General features: G+C 38.6%; 2 protein-coding genes across 2 annotated transcripts; one reads left to right on the forward strand and one right to left on the reverse strand.

Moving 5' to 3' along the window:
• The first annotated feature begins 2502 nt into the window (after positions 1 to 2502).
• On the forward strand, positions 2503 to 5455 carry LOC102313590 (F-box only protein 40). The gene is made up of 3 exons (XM_005936817.2): positions 2503 to 2534; positions 2722 to 2754; positions 2867 to 5455. Exons 2-3 carry the CDS (start codon positions 2752 to 2754, stop codon positions 4853 to 4855), a joined length of 1992 nt encoding a protein of 663 aa, XP_005936879.2. The 5' UTR covers positions 2503 to 2534; positions 2722 to 2751; the 3' UTR covers positions 4856 to 5455.
• A 1851-nt stretch (positions 5456 to 7306) lies between these two features.
• On the reverse strand, positions 7307 to 8867 carry ttc36 (tetratricopeptide repeat domain 36). The gene is made up of 3 exons (XM_005936816.2): positions 8636 to 8867; positions 8241 to 8429; positions 7307 to 7649 (listed from the first exon to the last, which is right to left on the reverse strand). Exons 1-3 carry the CDS (start codon positions 8739 to 8741, stop codon positions 7381 to 7383), a joined length of 564 nt encoding a protein of 187 aa, XP_005936878.1. The 5' UTR covers positions 8742 to 8867; the 3' UTR covers positions 7307 to 7380.
• Positions 8868 to 19757: the final 10890 nt, after the last annotated feature.

Genomic DNA, 19757 nt, shown 5'->3' on the forward strand with positions numbered 1-19757 from the left:
AATAGTTTGAGTATGAAAATTACATTTTTTGAAAACATGATTGGGATGTTGTTTTTAATTTTCCCATTGGTCACATAAAAAGTTTAAAAACTAACAAACAAAACAAAAAACGAAGCAAACAAACAAAAACACTACAATGCCTTGAAAAAGTGTTAATTAGTGGTCTAGTCAAAGTCTGGATGCCCAACTAGTTATTAGATTTAAGGACAATTACTTTTTCACCTGGGTCCAGGTAGGTTTGGGTGTCTTTCAGTTAATATATGAAATCACTGTCATTTACTCAGGTTATCTTTGTCTAAAATTAAAATTTATTTATCTTACACATGTGTGAAAATCTGTGCAAAAAAACCTACAAAATCAAGAAGGGAAAAACACTTTTTACAGCACTGTACCTCTCATTTGAAAATGCAATGAAAGCTACATTTATACTGTCTTATTCAACTAAGAACAAGATGGTGAAGAGAGTGTGGCAATTATTGAAAATTGCAGGTGCCAATAGCTAGATATTGTGACAGAGCCAGTCTTTCTATTTCAGTCTTTATGCTAAATTACCATAACCAGCTGCTGGCTTCAGGCATATATTAAATAAACACTTATGAGGAAGGTGTTGATTTATTATTTTTTCCACCAACTTTATGCCAGAAATCAAAAAATCGAAACCTGGTACTTGTTTTTAAAAACACAGATGTGACTGAAAACACAGACTGGATGATGCAAATTATTTTTTTAACCTTCAAATTACAGTTTCTGGTCATTCCACGGTGCAGCACAGAAAATCACATCACCAGCAATGTGCAGAGACAAAATAAAAAGCATTTTCTTACTCTAAATGCTGGGGAACAATGCAACGATCAAAGTTTTAATTTGATCGAATTTTATTTAAAAGAGTTTTAGTAAATTTTGAAGCAATTTTACAAAGCTGATAAATCATTTCTGAACTCAACTGGAAGCAATTTTCAGACATTAATCAACTAATCTAACTCCAGTCTCAGCTGTGCTGCTGTTCTGTTGCAAAAAGTAATTTTACTTAGAGTAGGCTTTCTTTCTCTCTTTTTCTTTCTGTCTCTTGCTCGATGTAATGTATGCTGATTGCAGAGCCTATAGAGAGTGAACCAGCTGCCTCTGATAAGCTCTGCATTGTAATCTGTGCCAGGTGAAAAGAAAAAATAAACTTCCAAACTTCCAGATGCCAGTTGTGAAATTCAGTCTACAGCACATTTAACATAGGGTGGAAAACAGGTGTCAGTAGATGTTTATAGGATGGTGCTGTTAAATAAAAAAGGGTAGTTCCACCAGTCTCATTTTGAATGAGTGTAATTAGTTAGAGTTAGTTAACAAGTTTAATGTCCCCCAATTTGTACCATAGCACAGTATTTCTGAAAGAGAATGGGGGAGAAACAATGTAAACATTTTCAAATATGCACTATTTGGATCTACTGCTTACTAGACTTTTAGAGTGGATTAGTTTTGATTTATTAAACCAGTGCTTTGTTTGATGAAGATAATTCCCAACAGAACCATGTTTCCCACAACTGCATCAGTTTCCAGTTCAAAAAGCCTCGAAAAACATCAATAAAATTTGTATAGTGTTAAATACCCCAATTCTTTGATCTTTGGGCTGAAGGAAGAGCAACACTCGGTGTATAAATGCTCAATCAACAATCTCTTTATTCCATATGATTCTCATTGTTCCATACAACACTTTGAGCATTACAAATGTCCGGACAGGAGATGTGCACAGGAGGGTGTCTGGCAACATCTCGAAGTATCTAACAGTTACTCTTATAGCTTCTTCCCAGGGCCATAAAGCCTAAACCATATTCTTTCTAACTTACGGTGCCTAAGTGACGGCCTTGGCTTCCTGTTTTATCTCCTCCTGATGAGATGGGGCAGGAAACTCTACACAGTATGTTCTCTTCTCTTTGTAAATGTAACTAATATGTAGTAAGAATTGGCTGGCGAAACATTGGTAGAGTTTCTGAAAGTGTATGAGTGACACCTAGTGGAAGACATGATATGAGCCTAACCTAACCCAACACACTGCATTGTTCAAATTTTGATTAACTAAATAATCACTGAAAAAAAACTTTAATGAATCTAAAAACTAATTTGGTATTTTAGATGCCACCCATCTATAAAATCAAATAAAAAAAATATTTATTAAGTAATTTATTCATTCAGTTATGGAATATGTTATTTTGAAAGGAAATCAAAACAAATAAGTTCAATCAGTGGGAATAGAATTATAAAGTTTTAACATTATAATGTTGGAAACTCAGTAAATCAAACAAGTTGAAATGTTTATGTTTTTAAGCACAGGGTAACTTTTTTTAAGAATGTGAGGACCTGCTTTGATTGCCACCCTCTCAGTGTGAAGCAGTGGTAGAGACTGTAACTTGACCTTGGCTCTTAATGGCTGTGCGACAATGGTGCCCCGTCCCACTGGCCTGTCTGCCCCTTTGTTGTGTCTATTTATATTGTCCAGACACAGTGCAGAGGTTATTCAGAGGTGCCAGTGAACAAAGGAACAAAGGGTGAGAAATATTTCTCTTATTGTCTCCACTCTTATTGCTTTTTTCAAAGAAAAACTTTGAGATTTGTGGTTTTCATATTTTTTTTTTCTTTTTAACCTGAACATATAATTCAACTTATCAGCTGTGAATTTCAGTTTTTTGGACAGCATGTGACTGTAAACATGTTTCTGGTTTGACTTGTTCTTAGATGATCACACTGCTGTGTTCTTAAGCCAAAATGGTATGTAAAGTAATTTTCACTTTTTAAAACTATCAGAAATTTTTAAGTCTTACTCTACTTGAAAATTTTACTACTGTTACTACCTTCTGTGCTGGGTTATCTCTCTCATTAGGTAAAAAGCATGAAGATGCCAGTGGGCTATCATAAGCATTGTGACAAGTGTTACAATGTCCACTGTCAAGTCCCTGCGCAGACCTCTGTTTCATGTATAGTCGTGAAATGTCACAAAAACTGTGGTGCAAGCCTCCACATGTGCAAGCAAGAAGAGCACCAGCTTCTCTGTCCAAATGAGATAGTCCCTTGCCTTAATGTTTATTATGGCTGTCCTCTCACCATGCTGCGCCACAGGTTGGCCAAACACTTAGAGGTCTGTCCTGCCAGCTTGGTCTGTTGCTCTCAGGAGTGGAACCGCTGGCCTATTTCAGAAACTGACCTGACCTTTTATAGAAATGTTTCTGAAAACCCTGTGGTAAACACTGAGGAAAATCTTGATGTCGCTATGGCTCATAGGGACCAAGAGCAGCTGTTTCAATCAATCAAAATGAAGAACATTTTTCCCGAGTTGATATTGGAGGATTCTGCCGTGCAAAACATTGCTGCTGGAATCAATAGTCCTGCAGATAATGCTTGCTGTTCTGTAGACGGTGGTGAATATACAGAAAATGGCAGTGCAAAGTTGGACGAAGAACTGAGTCAAGAGGAGAGAGATACTTTGGCAAAGTGCACGGATGTGACAAGTATTCAAAATTATAGCTCCTGGGAGAAAATATTCAATAAGGAGAAGGAGGGATGCAAGGAAACCATCAAAAACCTGAATAAGGGAGAAAAAGGAAAAGAAAAGGAAGACCAAGAATCATCAAAGAGTCAGAAAGAATTACACCAGGGTGGAGAATGTCCTGTAACTGCCAGAACCATGGACGGTGCCACTGGCCTTGCACCATGGCAAGATGGGGTCCTTGAGCGTTTAGGCAAAGAAGTCAACATTGCAGAATATAATATGTATCTGGTGCACAATGGGGTAATGCTGATTAACTTTGGGCAACTTGCTGCTTGCACACCAAGAGAAAAGGATTTTGTCTATGGGAGTCTGGAGCCCATTGAGGTGAAAAGCGTCCGAACATTTAATGTGCCTACCAGCTATCGAGCAAAGCGCAATCACTTGAAAGACCCCTCACGCAAGGCCCAAACCACACACCAGAGTGTTGACACTTCAGATCTGGGCATTTCAATTGAGGATCTTCCAAAGTGTGAAGAGGTTAGCACAACACTTCTGTGCTCCCTGGAAAAGGAACTGAAGGGACATTCGATCTCAGAGAGTGTGTCGACAGATGGTCTTTACACAGATATAGGAACACAAACGTACATCTTTTCTTCTGCACCCTTCAAGCAAGATGCTTCCTTAGCTGATGTCATAGCAGGTAAACCTTGTCGTCTTTATTTATACATCGAAGCAGAATCTGTCACTAGAAGACACAACAAAACAAGTTCAGCCTTCAGCTACATGTGTGGCCACTACTTTCGCCGTGATGAATACTGCTTTCACTTCAAGAACGTGCATTCTGACATACAAGCCTCTCTAAATGGCTGGTTTCAGCAGCGTTGCCCTTTAGCATACCTTGGTTGTACTTTCACCCAGATGAGGTTTCACCCAACAGGTCAGGAAGCAATAGTTAAGTTCTCCAAAGATGGCAGCACTCTGGTACTCCAACCAAAAGCCAATTCATCACTCTGTGCAGGTGGGAAAACCTTCAGTCCTCAAAGGAATGATGCACAAAATCTGGATCCCCTAAGCAGCCTTCCTTTGGAGATCATTCAGCATATTGCTGGTTACCTTGACAGTTTTACATTGTCTCAGTTGTCCCAAGTCTCCCATCTATTGAGAGAGATGTGTGCCACATTGCTGCAGGAGAGAGGGATGGTCTCCCTCAAGTGGGAGAAAAAGAAACACTCCAGTGAAGGAAGTTCCTGGATTTGCCAAAAGAAAGCAAGTATTCTTATTTATCTAGATATATTGGTTTTCTTTTGCAAATGTGTTTTTTTTTTTTTTGTTATAGTCACTTTATATTCCCTGACCTGTAAATTTGATTGCATTCACAGATAAGTGTGTGCACCATATTGTTTTACCATTTCTATTTATTTACATCATGTCAAACTTCTCTATCAGTTTCCCTTTAGTACCTGGCATCATTCTATTAACTTTCACTGGAAAATCTGAGTCATTCATACAGTATGACAGCAGCTGCACTGTAAACACTCCTGACTCTCAATAGTCCTCTCTAACAATATTACAAACTGAGCCGCAGTTGTGTTGGCAACAGTTATTGAGTTCCCACTGAATCAGACCCTGGAGATTTACTGCCTTTGTCTGTGTCCTTGCAAAATATCAGCTTCTTCTAAGGTCAGGAACCACAAGGAAATGAAATTTAGTTTTCTTTCCTGACGTTGGTGTCCAAGCAATGGTTTGCTAATTAACAGCAACAGAAGAAAGAAAGAAAAACAAAAAAATAGCACTACATAGCATATTAAAAAAAAGTACGGCGATTGTAATTGGGCATTATTAGAGGTTCACCTACGACAACTAGAATTGAACCCTGGTTAAAGTCACACAGTTAGCTAGCTTGGTGGCTCAGGCCACTACCCCACAAGGATGCCTGTTGGTCCTGGAGCCGGAAATTAACTAAATCCTCTCTGGAATTATTAGAACTGAGTAAAGGGTTCACATTTTAAGTGGTTCAGATTTATGAATACTGAGCTGTGGAAATTGAAATGCATGTTTCATTAAAGTACCATCTCTTCAGGACAAACGTTGAGCTGTGCAGAACTTTTGCAGGCTCTGTAGATGCCTGCTTATCATTATTATTAAAGAATTTTGGTAGTTTACAGAAATACCTGAATTTGGCAGCTAGGAAGTTATAACAAAATGAAATAATTAAAAGCTTTTGACTGAGAACACAACTATAATGTCCCAGATTTTTTGAAGATCAAATTAAATACGCTGGTAAAAAAAAATGACTTGTTGTTGGTGAGCAGCGAAAATGGAGGTGGGATAGATAAGACATCTATTTTTCAGTTGCAATTTGGTTGTACTTGCTTTCATAATTTTTTAGCTACACTAAGTAGTTTTCCTGCTAACAAACGTGTGATCAAAGCCCCTCTGCTGGAGCTAATGAAGCAAAAAACACTATCAATGCACGTGTGTATATTTTTGCATTGACTATCTCTGTACTGCAGTGATCATGAGACAAAGAGCATGCCGATGACATCAGTGATGTGGAATGGCCTGAGGCTTTGCTGCCAGTAAACAGAGTGCTACCATAACAAGTCAGATATGTGATCATTCATGGAAACATAGGATGTTAATAAGACTGTGTAGGCAACAGCTGGGTATTTGCTCTCAGATGAATTGCATAATTTGTATACATTTGTCACGGATCAAAACAGAAATAACACCATGCCCTAACATGTGATAAAAGTATTATGCGATCTAGATTCCATGGTATTTAAAAATACATTCCTCCTCATCGCAGTATACTGTAGCTGCAAAACAGTTGATAGATGCCATGACAGCCTCCCACACCTCCTTCAATTCTGCCTCTGTGTTTTACAGGTTTGGAAATTCAGCTCTCAGTTTTCCTCTGTGGACAGATGGAGCTTCAGCGATACTCCTTCCATGTCAAATCACCTGGGAACCTGCTCCTTCTACCAGAGAGAAGATCGCACTGAGCCGGTGGCTTTACCCTGCCTGGGAGAGGTCAGAGACAAACATGGGAAACTAAAGCATAAAAGATAACGCTCACGTTTCAGAGCACAGCGGGCAGACCACAACACGAGTTATGCCTTGTTTGAAATCACTGAGACGTAACATGTATGCACTCATCTGAAAAGTGGAAAAAGCCTCCGCATGTAGAGCTGCTGTATAAAAACAGAGCTGCAGTGTGTTAAAGCCCTGCAGAAAGACAATCTGTCGTATATTAGAAATAAGAATAATTTAGTGTAACAGGATATCTTGGTGATGTAATCATCTTTTTTTTTAAAGCATTTACTCAGATCATTTTTCTCGTTGGTGTGCAAAATTCTCTGAGATGGATCTTGTCATGCATTGTACATGAATGCTAAAAGTCTTTTTTGCATTTCGAATTTTCGCATTTGGGCATGTTTTGCCTGGGGAACATCCTCTTGATATTAGATGAACCATTTGGCATGACTGAGATGACAAGTGCTGTTTGTTCCAGCATATTTCATTCTTATGGTGAAAGGCAATGTTTGAAAGAAAAATCAAGGAAGGGGAAACGCTGATGACTGTTTCAGTATGACAAGACTGACATCTAGTGGATAAAAACTTAAGTATCCCATCTGTATCAAATGGTGTGGTTTGGCATTTTAATGCTGGAGATTACATCACATGCTGCATGTGTCATATTTAATAAAATACAGCAGTGCTTGCTTTGTGATGAGAACAACTCAGTTTGAAATAAGTGTGATCTGCATATGTGAATAAATGTGATTTTTAGTTGGATTCGTGACTTTTTTTAAAGCAGCACAATGAACAGAATTTAAAGAACATCATAAAAAGGTTAATTTATTGATTTCAGACTTTCAAAGAAGACGAACACCTAATGTTTTACATCACTGCATGTCAGATGTTTCAGGGTTGCGCAGTTTGTTGATCACCTCTGACAGCATTTTGTTACACAGGGCAGCATATGGATTGAGGACCACAGCCTGTTGTCGAGCAAATTCACTTCCAAGTGCAGCTGCTTTTTCAAAATCTGCTCTGGCTTCATCATTCTGGCGTGCTAGTCTATGTAAAAGGCCTCGTTGCACCAGCGCCTGGCAGGCAGTACGCCCAGTGCTGCCGCTCAGAGCAATCGCTTGGTCCAGATCCCCCAGGGCTCCTGCAAAGAGAACAGCACCGTGAACCAAACACATGTCTGGAAAGTTGATTTTTTTTTTTAGGCCATGATGTTCTAAGATACTCAGCTTTGGCTTTGGGTAAGGCTACTGAAAAATTCATTCTGATAAACACAGCTGAAATGTGCTTGAACTACTTTTCTCTCAAGTACTGTGGAAATCAAATAATGAGGAAAAAACAAAAAGTCATTCTCAAGTAAACTGCTCATAACTGAGCATTATCCATTCAAAAGCTTTATATGTATTAGTAATATCCTTGTTCTACTGGTTCAACAACACATAACAATGACTTTCAGATGAATAGACGTTCTTTTAGAAATCTGCAGTTGCTAGTGACATGCTAGTCATTAGTGAGTCAAGGACTGTTGTTTTTGCCTACAAACCTGCCCTTCTTATGTCAGGCAGCAGGTAAAAGCAACCAAACACCACACTATCTCAGAGCACCATCGCTGTTGACAAAGTGCATTAGCTAGACAAAGCTCCGGTATTCACGCTGGCCTTAGACTCGGCAGTCTGATAAGTTGGCACACCATGGCATCTCTGGAAAGGGTTATTATTGAATTTGTTGCACATACCTGCTGTGTCCCCCTTCAGTCGCAGGGCCTGTGCCCGGTTGTTATAGGCAGAGGCTCGCTGAGGAAGAATCTGGATTGCCTGGCTGAACAGCTGAAGCGCAGTTTGTAAATCCCCAGTCTCTGCTGCTGAGACACCCCGCATCTCCAGCTCTTTCACTTGCTTCAGCAACTCTCTGTCAAAGCCACTGTCTGGCAGGAGGAGATAAACAGGTTGAAAAAGGACTCAAACTCAATTGACAGGTACCGTGGAAAGGAAAACAGAGAAATGTCACTCGGAAATCAGTTTGGATTACAATGTCATGTTTTTCGCAGCCCAGAAATGGAATGTGTTCAAATAAATTCAATATACTGTGACATGATATGTTGAGACACACCAGTCAGAAGCTCATGCTCACCATCATCAATTAATTCCTCCTCTTGGTTTAGGCTGGGAATGTCTCCAAAGGGGGTGGTGGGGTTGAATATAGCCTGCAGTACAGCTCTGTCATGTGCCGAGGCCATCTTACTGTCTTACTGGTGTCTGCAAAACAAGGAGAGAAAGACAGGAAGAAAAAATCATTCCACCAAAATTACAGCAGGACAGAGATTTCTTCCTCCCCTAACTTTTGCCATTTCTATTAGCCAATCAGAGAAGGGGGCGGAAGCAGAGGTGGACTTTGAGATTTTCTGGCACTAAATACATCTGCATCCTGTTAACTAAAAAATGCAGGCCAGTAAAAACTGCATACCGCACAGCACAGACATAAGTACAGCAGAACAAACTGGAGGTCTGCAAACATTGGAAAAACTCTTATTGTTCACTTTTATTACAGTTCGTATATTATCAAGATTCATTTTTATCATGATTGTATGTGTTTGCTTTATATCATGACATGTTCACATATGTTTAGTGTCTCTTTCAACCCCTCTGTAAAACACTCTTGCCATGTTTGAATAGTATTATACAAATACTGTTGGCCTGGGTTCATTTGACTCTTGTTGTTTTGGTAGAAGGAGACAGAATAACTTTAGAAATGTTTTATATGATAGTTTGTGTTTGCTTGTTTGATTTATCCATAAGCATACTCTATCCATGGTGGGTCATTTTATTAACCACACAAACTGTTGCCATGAGTGGCAAAGTGGCTACTTTATAAGACCGTAGGTGTACCCAATAAAGTGGCCACAGGTGAATGCACACGGTGCGCCAAATTAAGTGACCAGGATTTACTTAATAAAGTGGCTGGCCATAGGACTTTATCATAAAATAATAACCATTACAACAAATACTGGGTGCTTTTATTTTCCTTTGGTTTGCTAAATTTTTGAACAATTTATCGCCCCAAAATTTACTGTTCATTTTATTCAATTTATTACATTTTTCCAGGAAAATCAAATCCCACTGATGATTTGATTTTAGTCTCAAAAACACAGAAAAAAAAACTCATGTAAAAAACATGAGACCCTTGCATAGACACATTTGGGTGTTTGTGGATTTTGTGCAAGAGGTTGTTTCTCAGAAAGCTCTAGTAAGTTGTTTGTGGTACTAAAAACACAGGAAGGAAGGAAGATGATGCCGCATCCACACAGATCAGAAGCTATATTTGCCTATCATCCCTACTGCTTGCAGATGTTCCTCCACTTAGCAATATCTGCACCAAAGTATATATACACATTGATCAACTTGCGTATTTGAAAACTGAGAACCATCAGTAAAAATATCTATGATGGTTCTGTTCATCACTCTCCTTGTGCTCTCTACAGGTAACTGAGCTCTTATACCTCTAAAGAAAAAATGTTGCTTTATTGTATGTGATTATTAATATCATTGCTGCTCCTTTGTGCTGCTTTTATCATATAATTTATGCTTTATTTTAGTACTTCTCTTAGTATATCTCAAATTACTGAGTAGAGAAATAAAACAATTGCATAATAACTCATTTTTGATGTAAAGAAGCTATGTAAAGGTTTGCATTTAGTGCAATTTCAACAAGTTCCAATACATGTTTGTGGTGAGTGTGACTCAAGAAGTACAGTGGGTTGTCTGTTAATCATACGGTTGGTGTTTTGGTCCCGTCTCTTCCAGTTTGCATATTGCAAACTGATAATATACCCCGAATAGCCCCTGATGCATTTATGCTAGTCTATACATGTTAAACAAGATGCTTAGGCATAGAATTGAAGCACTCTATGAATGTGTAGATGATAAGGTAAAAAGAACTCTCAGTGTTCAATTAGAGTAACAAAAGCACTATATACGTACCAATCCAGTCTAGGTACTTGGTAAAGTTGCTGTAAAGTGGTACAACTGAAAGTTTCCCAGAACCTTCAGTTGTAGTACAGGCTGGTACCACAGTAATGATCCTTTAACCACATGTACCCACATTGGGGCACACAAGTTTTACCACAGTTCTGACCTTCTCAACATTTATAATTGTCATCAAAAGGCTTTCAGAAATACTAAATTGAGCATGTGTAGATATCCAAATAAAGCTCTGCTAATCTATGGTACTTAATGTACTGGCACAACAGCAGTGTGGGCCAATGACACAGAGTTTGGAGTTTTGGTTGGTTTATAATTTCTTTTAGTTTTGAAAGTGGATTATATTTGTCGGGTTTTTTTTTTTTAAATAGTTTTTTGTGTTTCCTTGTGTTCATGAATTTCATTACCACTTTGATTGATCATATGTTTTCCTGTTGTTTTATTATTTGCACCTCTACTCTTCAGGTTTGTTAGTCTCTCTTTCCTTCCTGTCTCCTCTGTCTTGTCTTGTGTTCAGTCCTCGTCTCTGTGTTAGTGACTTCTTGTTTTATTTTTCTGTTAGTGGTTCCATGTGTTTAGTGCAGGGGTAGGCAACCTTTCTGATAGCCATTTAAAAGAAGTCACACACAATATAAAGAACCACTTTATAGAATTAGATTTGTTTGCAGATGTTGGCAGCTATCAGCGAATAGTTATCAGCTATATGAAACAAATCCATAACAAGAACTCCATAACAGCAAATGAACTGTACAACAGAAAATACAAATGCTATTTATGGTCTCCTCACAACAATGATAAGAAAAATAAACTAAGCCAATATGGCATGTTTGTTAATACAGAGACACACATGTTAATCTGATCTCTGGTCTCCCACTCAGAGACACAGGTCTCCGAGTGTCCAGCATTCAGACGGCTACCTGAGGACACTCATGTGAGAGAAAATCTGCTCACACAGATATGTAGAGCCAAATACTGTCAATAAGGCCTCTGCAATGTTCTGAAGACAGTTAAACTTGTCAGGTAGTGATGTCCAGCAGGTGAAAATGCAAGCTCCATGAACACGCACAGCTATGGATTCCAGCTGCTTCGATGTTGCATTAACTGGCATTAACTCAGCCAGTTAATGCGAGACAAATCTAGCTGCTCATTAAAGATTTCTGGTTTGATCAGAAAATAAAACATTGGTCCATACACCTGAAAGTCCCAAAAATGCATTGTGTCTCGAGTCTACGGATGTATCCGTGTATTTCCGTGGTGCTGATGTACTGCGTGTCGTGCCCAGGCCTGGACTGAGACAAAAAATCGAGCCCGGGCATTTGACTAGAGACCGGCCCCCAGGTATTAAAGCCATAAGCAATGAAAACAAACGCTGTTGTGACAGTGATGTACAGTCTTGTTGGTATATGTATGATTGCTATACATTTTCACGATAAAAACTTTGGTTGTAAGATTCAGATAATTATTTAATAAAGCCAGACATTTTAAATGAGAATAAGAAAGTATTTCTTTGTGCCCCCCTTTCCCTGTTAATGCCCGTACCCCCCCTGCCACAGTTACCAGCTGTCAGCTACCTAAAAAAGGATCCTGGTGTTATTTGTCTCTCAGAAACAGTTCATAACTTCCCTTCAACTCATTCATGTCACCTAAAAGGTAAACCTGTTTCTCCATCACCTGTTCAGCTCTGATGATTCCAGTAAGGACATCTCCTGGTTTCATCTTCATGTTTCCCTCTCACCAGATATACAAACCGATATCATGACCAGCAGCTTTTACAGCTGTGGCTCCAGCAAACATCAGCTGATACTAGAAATTAATATTAAATAAATTCTAACAACAGCTGATCAAGCTTAAACGTGCTGCTGTTGTTTAGCGCGACATCCGGCGGTTTCCTCTTTCTGGCGCAAAGTGGGCGATAAACAAACAAGAGAGAAAAGCCGATCAGCTGATCATTGATCAGTTTCATGATTAAAGTAGCAACAAGGAGAGAGAGGGGAGAGAATGAAGAAGAGGCAGCTATGCAGCCTAACCACAGAATAAATCCACATTTGTGTCTCAAACTGCGTCCCTTCTCAGCTCAACACGAAACGCGTAATAATTTCTCTGAATGCGGGACGATTCCGTTTTTTACGGGACGGTTGGCAACTCTACTAACTACCTTATGAATAAAATAAAGTTCACTATCAGTAACATCATAGCACCCACCCAGCTGTATAGAAACTCTGTCATGCTAGCTAGTACGCAGTACGAGTTATTGTAACTGACTGTAAAAAGTCAGCACAACGAAAATAAACTCCACCTAAACTTGGTTTATATCTGACCCAGATAGACTGCAGGTCATAACTTCTTACCTGAAGTTCAGTTCACCTGACACTCGGACCGGCGGCCGCCTCGGGTCTCTGCCTCCTCCTGCCTCCCCTTTCCCTCATCCACCTGCTGGCCTCCACCACTTGTTAATGTTACTGAATCTGTGGAAGCTCCGCCATAGCCACCACCAAACAACTGAGTTATTTTTACACACCGGCCAGCATCTGGCCAATCCACCACCTTTCATTGTTTATACCGTTACAAAGGAGGAAAAAAAAGTCACTGGGCCACAGAGCAAATGCCCGGTATGCCCGATGGCCAGTCCAGCTATGGTCGTGCCATCAGTTAACCCTTCGTGTGCCAGCTGTGGCACGCGTGCCTAGGGTTGCCGACCCCTGCCCTATATTATCGTTTAACATCAACAGCAGAAATTTGCTGTACTTTGCAATATAAACTATCATTTCCAATACTGTAAATAAAACATAGCAAATAAAAAAAAAACATTAGTGGTTCGTGACCCCCTTCAATCAAAGCAATATCCATTTGAAAACCTTTGTCGCAGTATGAACAGTGTAACCAATGGGAGATTTTGCCTGCTCAAAGAGTTTCATGTGAATACATTTTTCAATGTTCCACAAAGAGAAGCAGCAGAGATAAAAGGAAAATATTCATTCTGCACAGTAATAAATTACCATAACTTTATGCAACCCTGACTGATTTTTTTTCTATCCTGCTAAATATTATATATTTTGTATACACTTAATGTGAATAAAATAAATCAAAAAATGGAAAAACTCACTTGATTGCAATATTTAGTACAGCACAGTTTAAACTCTTTTTATCAATTAAAGTTATCCAAATTTCAAATAATGATCTTGTACATTTTTCTCCAAAATAGTTAAGATAATATATCAATCTCAATTTGCAGCATACAGGAGCAATTTGGTAACTAGACATCAAAATTGGCCTCCATCACGCCTCTGTCTGTGGCTGTAGAACTAAATGGAAAAATCCATGTAGTTCTACAATCAGCAGAAGCCAATCAGAAAAAATCAGACTATGTGAAAGAAAGTAGCAGTATGCATCTGGCTCATCAACAGTTGCCCAAAGCATTGCAAACTTTTTCTGGGTGTCAGAAAATGTGTTCTTTTTCCAATACTCCTACACCTAAGGTCATAATATCAAAACTAACTGTGGTAAGTTGATGAAACTAACACATTACATGGTTAAATAGTTCTTCTAAAAGTTGAAATAGATTTTGTTTGCATAGGATTCCTAGAAATTGGTGAAATTTGAGGAATGAAAAATGACGCCACCATATTTGATCATATGCCCTGTTTACCTATAACTACAGCAAATGATGGTAGGCCCATTTTCAACATATACCATGTGCATCTATTAAGCCATACTTAGGAATAAACTGTAGGACAGTGATGAAATGAGAAATGTAACTAATTTTGGACATTTTCAAGCAATAAATAGTGAAAGGTGTGATTTTGCTCCTTTTTATGACTTTATTAGTTTATATTATACTGATATGACAGATAATATACTTTATTATTTTACTTCATATGGTTTATTTTTTCTGAGTTTTAATAATGCTATAATTTGTCTAGTAATTCAGTAAGTATTTAGTATAAGTATTCAGTTTAATATTTGTCTTTTTAGATCATTTATAGAAAGAGGAATTATCAAGTGTTAACGAGTGAGGCCCAAAATACAGAGATGCCGATTGAATTTAAAAAGACAAGCAGTTTATTTGTGCTAATGATATATGCAAACACCCGGGAAGATAGCTGAAACTGACTGCAGAAACAAGACTGGGAAAGTAAAACTATACACTAGGGCTTGATATGCACCATCTGGGGCTGATTACTATATTACTGATAATAAAGTAGACAAATACAAATATTTGAAACCTATACAATTCAATTCAATTTTATTTATATAGCGCCAAATCACAACATAAGTCGCCTCAAGGCACTTCATATACAGAGAAAAACCCAACAATCATATGACCCCCTATGAGCAAGCACTTTGGCGACAGTGGGAAGGAAAAACTCCCTTTTAACAGGAAGAAACCTCCGGCAGAACCAGGCTCAGGGAGGGGCGGGGCCATCTGCTGCGACCGGTTGGGGTGAGAGAAGGAAGACAGGATAAAGACATGCTGTGGAAGAGAGACAGAGGTTAATAACAGATATGATTCAATGCAGAGAGGTCTATTAACACATAGTGAGTGAGAAAGGTGACTGGAAAGGAAAAACTCAATGCATCATGGGAATCCCCGGCAGCCTACGTCTATTGCAGCATAACTAAGGGAGGATTCAGGGTCACCTGGTCCAGCCCTAACTATATGCTTTAGCAAAAAGGAAAGTTTTGAAGCCTAATCTTAAAAGTAGAGATAGTGTCTGTCTCCTGAATCCAAACTGGAAGCTGGTTCCACAGAAGAGGGGCCTGAAAACTGAAGGCTCTGCCTCCCATTCTACTTTTAAATACTCTAGGAACAACAAGTAAGCCTGCAGAGCGAGAGCGAAGTGCTCTAATAGGGTGATATGGTACTACAAGGTCATTAAGATAAGATGGGGCCTGATTATTTAAGACCTTGTATGTGAGGAGCAGGATTTTGAATTCAATTCTGGATTTAACAGGAAGCCAATGAAGGGAAGCCAAAACAGGAGAAATATGCTCTCTCTTTCTAGTCCCTGTCAGGACTCTTGCTGCAGCATTTTGGATTAGCTGAAGGCTTTTCAGTGAGTTTTTTGGACATCCTGATAATAATGAATTACAGTAGTCCAGCCTGGAAGTAATAAATGCATGAACTAGTTTTTCAGCGTCACTCTGAGACAGGATATTTCTAATTTTAGAGATGTTGCGCAAATGGAAGAAAGCAGTCTTACATATTTGTTTAATATGTGCGTTGAAGGACATGTCCTGGTCAAAAATGACTCCAAGGTTATATACATTTTATACCATGTATAAGATGTATATAATTATTATGGATATGTGATAACAGAGAACTTTCTATTTGAAACAGTGTAATAGTTCTGCTGTTGAATTGTTTTCTACTGACATGTTCAATGGAGCTGCTGTGTGGGAGATATTAGCGCACTCTACAGAAATAGAAATGTTCAGCGAGGGGAGGGGAGAAAAGTGGTGCAGTTGTATAAAATGTGCAATGTAAACTTTATTTTGCATGCTCAGTTCTGTTTTTGACTGTCATATTGGTCTAAAGTCATGGCCATTTACCCACTCTCCCAATAGATTCAGTGGATTTATCAGGGCTGATAACAGTAATTATCTTAAAGAGGTGTCATGAAGTGATATGTTAACTGTTATAGTCAGTCTTACAAATACAAAGTTGCAAAGAGGATACTGAAGCTTCATCAGCTATGATCAAACCCCTTTGTTGAAACTTAGCTAATTCAAAAAATGTACAGACAAATTAAAGCCAAACTGTATCTGTTATTGATAAACATGAATAAGCTTTGAACACATAAAACTAACTTGATCTTGATCTTTTATTGCTATTTTGACTTACAGCTCTGTGGTTAGATTCATCTAGTTCTCTGTGCTGCTCCAGTACATCTGCTAGACAGGAGCACTGAGTGGTGTAGTTGAACTTACTGCTGAAGTGAAAGTGGAATTCACCACAGTTTGAGATGCACAGCTGATAAGAGTGAACTCTAGTTTCTAGCGTGTTCATAAAATTGTACTACAGCCTTAAAGAGTGCTGAATGTCACACTTGTTTTCTCAGTTCTTCGCAAAAGGAACAAAGAAAATAGTTAACTGGCACATCACAAACTATTCACCTTTTTTTAAAGAGAAAATCTAAGGTTAGGGCTACCACCAAATGATTGATTCAGTTACAAATACTCTCAATGCCAGTTGTATGCTCTTTGATTTTGAATTTAACTTAGGAAATGTCTCAGAGTTGATGTCTCTGTTTTTCTATCTGAATTCCTGTAAATGAGTAATTTACCTGTGACATCTAAACAACCTGTGATCACTATGGGCAGGCTATTTAGCCAGAATAAAAGCAAAATAAAAAAGGTGATAACCAAGCGCACATTTTTCATTTAGTCTAAAATCAGATCAGGGACACTCAGCTCTTAAAAGTGGAAAAAATATGTAGTGCACATCCTTGTTCACCAACGGTTATACCCATACTGCAGGAAAACGATTACAGTATCAAAAGAATGTCACTGCTACTGTCATTGGTGAAATGAAGAGCACTGAGCAGACTCGGGTATAGGGAGACTGAAAGTAATAGCTTCAAATAGAGGTGCCGTTGTGTTACAAATGGGTGATAACAGCAGCAGGGAATACCCAGATGATCAAACATGGAAACACTGTGGCTTGTCAAGGTTCTCATTGGCTTAGAAAGTAACTGCAAGTATCTCCACAAATATCTGTAAGTGAGTCCCAGAGATGAAACTGGTTCCAGCTCAAAGCCTTTTCCAGTGGTTTCCAATTACTGACAGCAGTGATCTGGAACAAGAGGGAGATTGTGGAGGTATGAGTTTCTGGTACCTTTAAAAGGATAAGGCAGATCTGACATTGAACTGTAGTAGTTGAAACACAATGTTTGTCTTGATAGGGGGTCCTCGGTTATTATGAACTGCATTTTTGGTTCATTTTTAGCTTTGTGAATCTTACTTTACTCAAATGATGTGGCTGTTTCAATTGGCACACAGATCCTGTGGCATTCAGAGTTGAGGTCTGTAGCTAAACACTTCTTTCTGATATTCTTGTTGTGCTGCATTATGCTGACATATTTATTATCAACTAGGAGTATAGGGTTTTGCTGCATGCTTCTATTCAAAGAATATCCACAAGGTTTACCCTTTAGCTAATGTATTAAAAATGAAATGAAATGTATAAAATTGTGCATGTTGTGAAATATTGTGGCTGCAAGGCAATGGCTACTGTTGGCTCTACATGATGTAGGCGTATTTGCCTATTTATTAGTGATCAAGAAAAGACCTCATGACCTGAGCCACAGAGGCAGACTACCTCTGGGAGACCTCACAACAGAAAGGTCAGGCTAAGGTTTATTTAAAAAATACAAAAAAATACAGAATTAGAGTTCTGGAACAAAGTGCTGTAGACTGATGAGATAAAATCTAAAGCTAGAATATCTCACGATAGCTTGAGCTTAAAAGCTGCCAGTAGAACTGGCACACTAGCATTTTCAATTTACTGCTGATCAAGGAAATGGGATGCACACAGAAGTATATAAGAGCTTTGGATGTGCACAGATTCCAGAAACTCTCTGATAACATTATATTATTAGGGAGTTTTTTTTTTCCTGTTTTTAAAGTGGCCAAAGATTGTTTTAGGGTAAAGAGGTGGAATGTCATTGATTAAAGTGGCTGCTGTGACTGGGAGAAAAATTTTAAGCATGTACTGTTTATGCTTTAAACATTTAGGGCAATGGCTGCAAAGAGTTTGCAGATTATATAATGTTTTTTCCACATTTTGGACAAAAAGATCTGTCTCCCACTTCTTTGAATGTTGATTTAAATATGCTTAAATTAAAGGTTAGATTTGGTACTTAATATCTATCATTTTAATTCAGTTAGAATGGCTGTAGCACATACCCTGAAGAAAGAAAGAAAGAAAAGCAATCATTCAAATACTTACAGTTGGGGCTCTGGATTTAAGTGTCTGTTATACTTCTGCATTTTTTTCTGAAGTTAAATCCTTTAGGCAGAATGGTTGCTTTTGTAGATGAGGGGAATCTGTGAGAAATAAAAAATGACTGAGAACCTTCACAGACATATGTGAGAAATAAAGGCTTGATTGCTGAGCTGAGAGAAGTTTCATTTTTAACCACTTGAGAGAGCTCTTGCTGCTTTTATTTCAGCTGGGCCTCCTGCTCTCCTTCCACCAAGTCAGCACACATAGCTTGATCCTGCAGGACTCCCATTTTCCACAGGGTAATACAAGTTAAAGAGTAAGGGCTGGGCTATCATGTCCACGGTCACTCAGTAAGAAGTAGATTTTCTGCAGACCCATGGTGTGTTCCCCATGGTCTCCCTTATAGTGCAAAAGCAGAAAGGCAATTGTGTGCGGATTATCGGTCTCCTATTACCACAAATGTCATTGCATCAGCACCACTTAGCCTGATTATGTCAATAGAGAAACACATTGACAGTATTAACAGACAGAGGGTGGTGGTGTCTTCGGCATAGACCAACAGGGAAATTGCCAGATAATCTAAAAGCATTGACCAACAGTGGCAGCACTGCGGTAAAATCCACACATAAACAGCAGTGAGTGCATTCTTTGTATTTCTTCTGAGCAGTTGCAAGGACAATAGATTAAATCTGACTGTAAAGGCAGAGAATAAATAATGGAGCAGCATTAACTGGTGCTCTAACAGGGAATTAAAGCGAATGCTCATTAATTGTTAGTAAAATGGAAATTTCCACCACCAGTGAGATTTTGTTTTTTACAAGATATCCACTGAGTTTAGCTGAGCAGCTAAATACAGATGATTAAAATTTTGTAAGAAATGTTTCTTTTCTTCTGCTTCTTTCATTTTTAATGTCTGGTAGAGAAATTGACTTGGATAACCTAATAACTGTGAGAGGCTTTAGCTTTGCTCCACTACTGTCTGTAAATCTGACATCAAAGCTTGTGCTCATAATCCTTCTGCCCTATGGAGGTAAACAGGGGCCTCTGTGTCGATACCTGGCCTGTTATGATGACGAAGGACTGTTGCGTGCTGTGCAGGGGCATTCTGAGCTGGATTAAAACAAAATAATCTGCTCTGCGGAGAGTTAGGGAATAAATGCAGTGGTATTTATTGTGTTAGGTAAATAAACAATGTATGCCTTTTATGGGAAATCTTTGCTAACATTGTCTGTGCTGCAGCTCAATAAGTACTACATCGTCTTGTCTCAGACTTGCAGGGAAAATATTATCCATTATTTCTGAATCCTGTATGCTTAATTTAAAGCTAAAA

This window comes from Haplochromis burtoni, unplaced genomic scaffold (assembly GCF_018398535.1).
Source record: "Haplochromis burtoni strain Fernald_Lab_line unplaced genomic scaffold, NCSU_Asbu1 Contig_36, whole genome shotgun sequence".
Lineage (NCBI taxonomy): Eukaryota > Metazoa > Chordata > Actinopteri > Cichliformes > Cichlidae > Haplochromis > Haplochromis burtoni.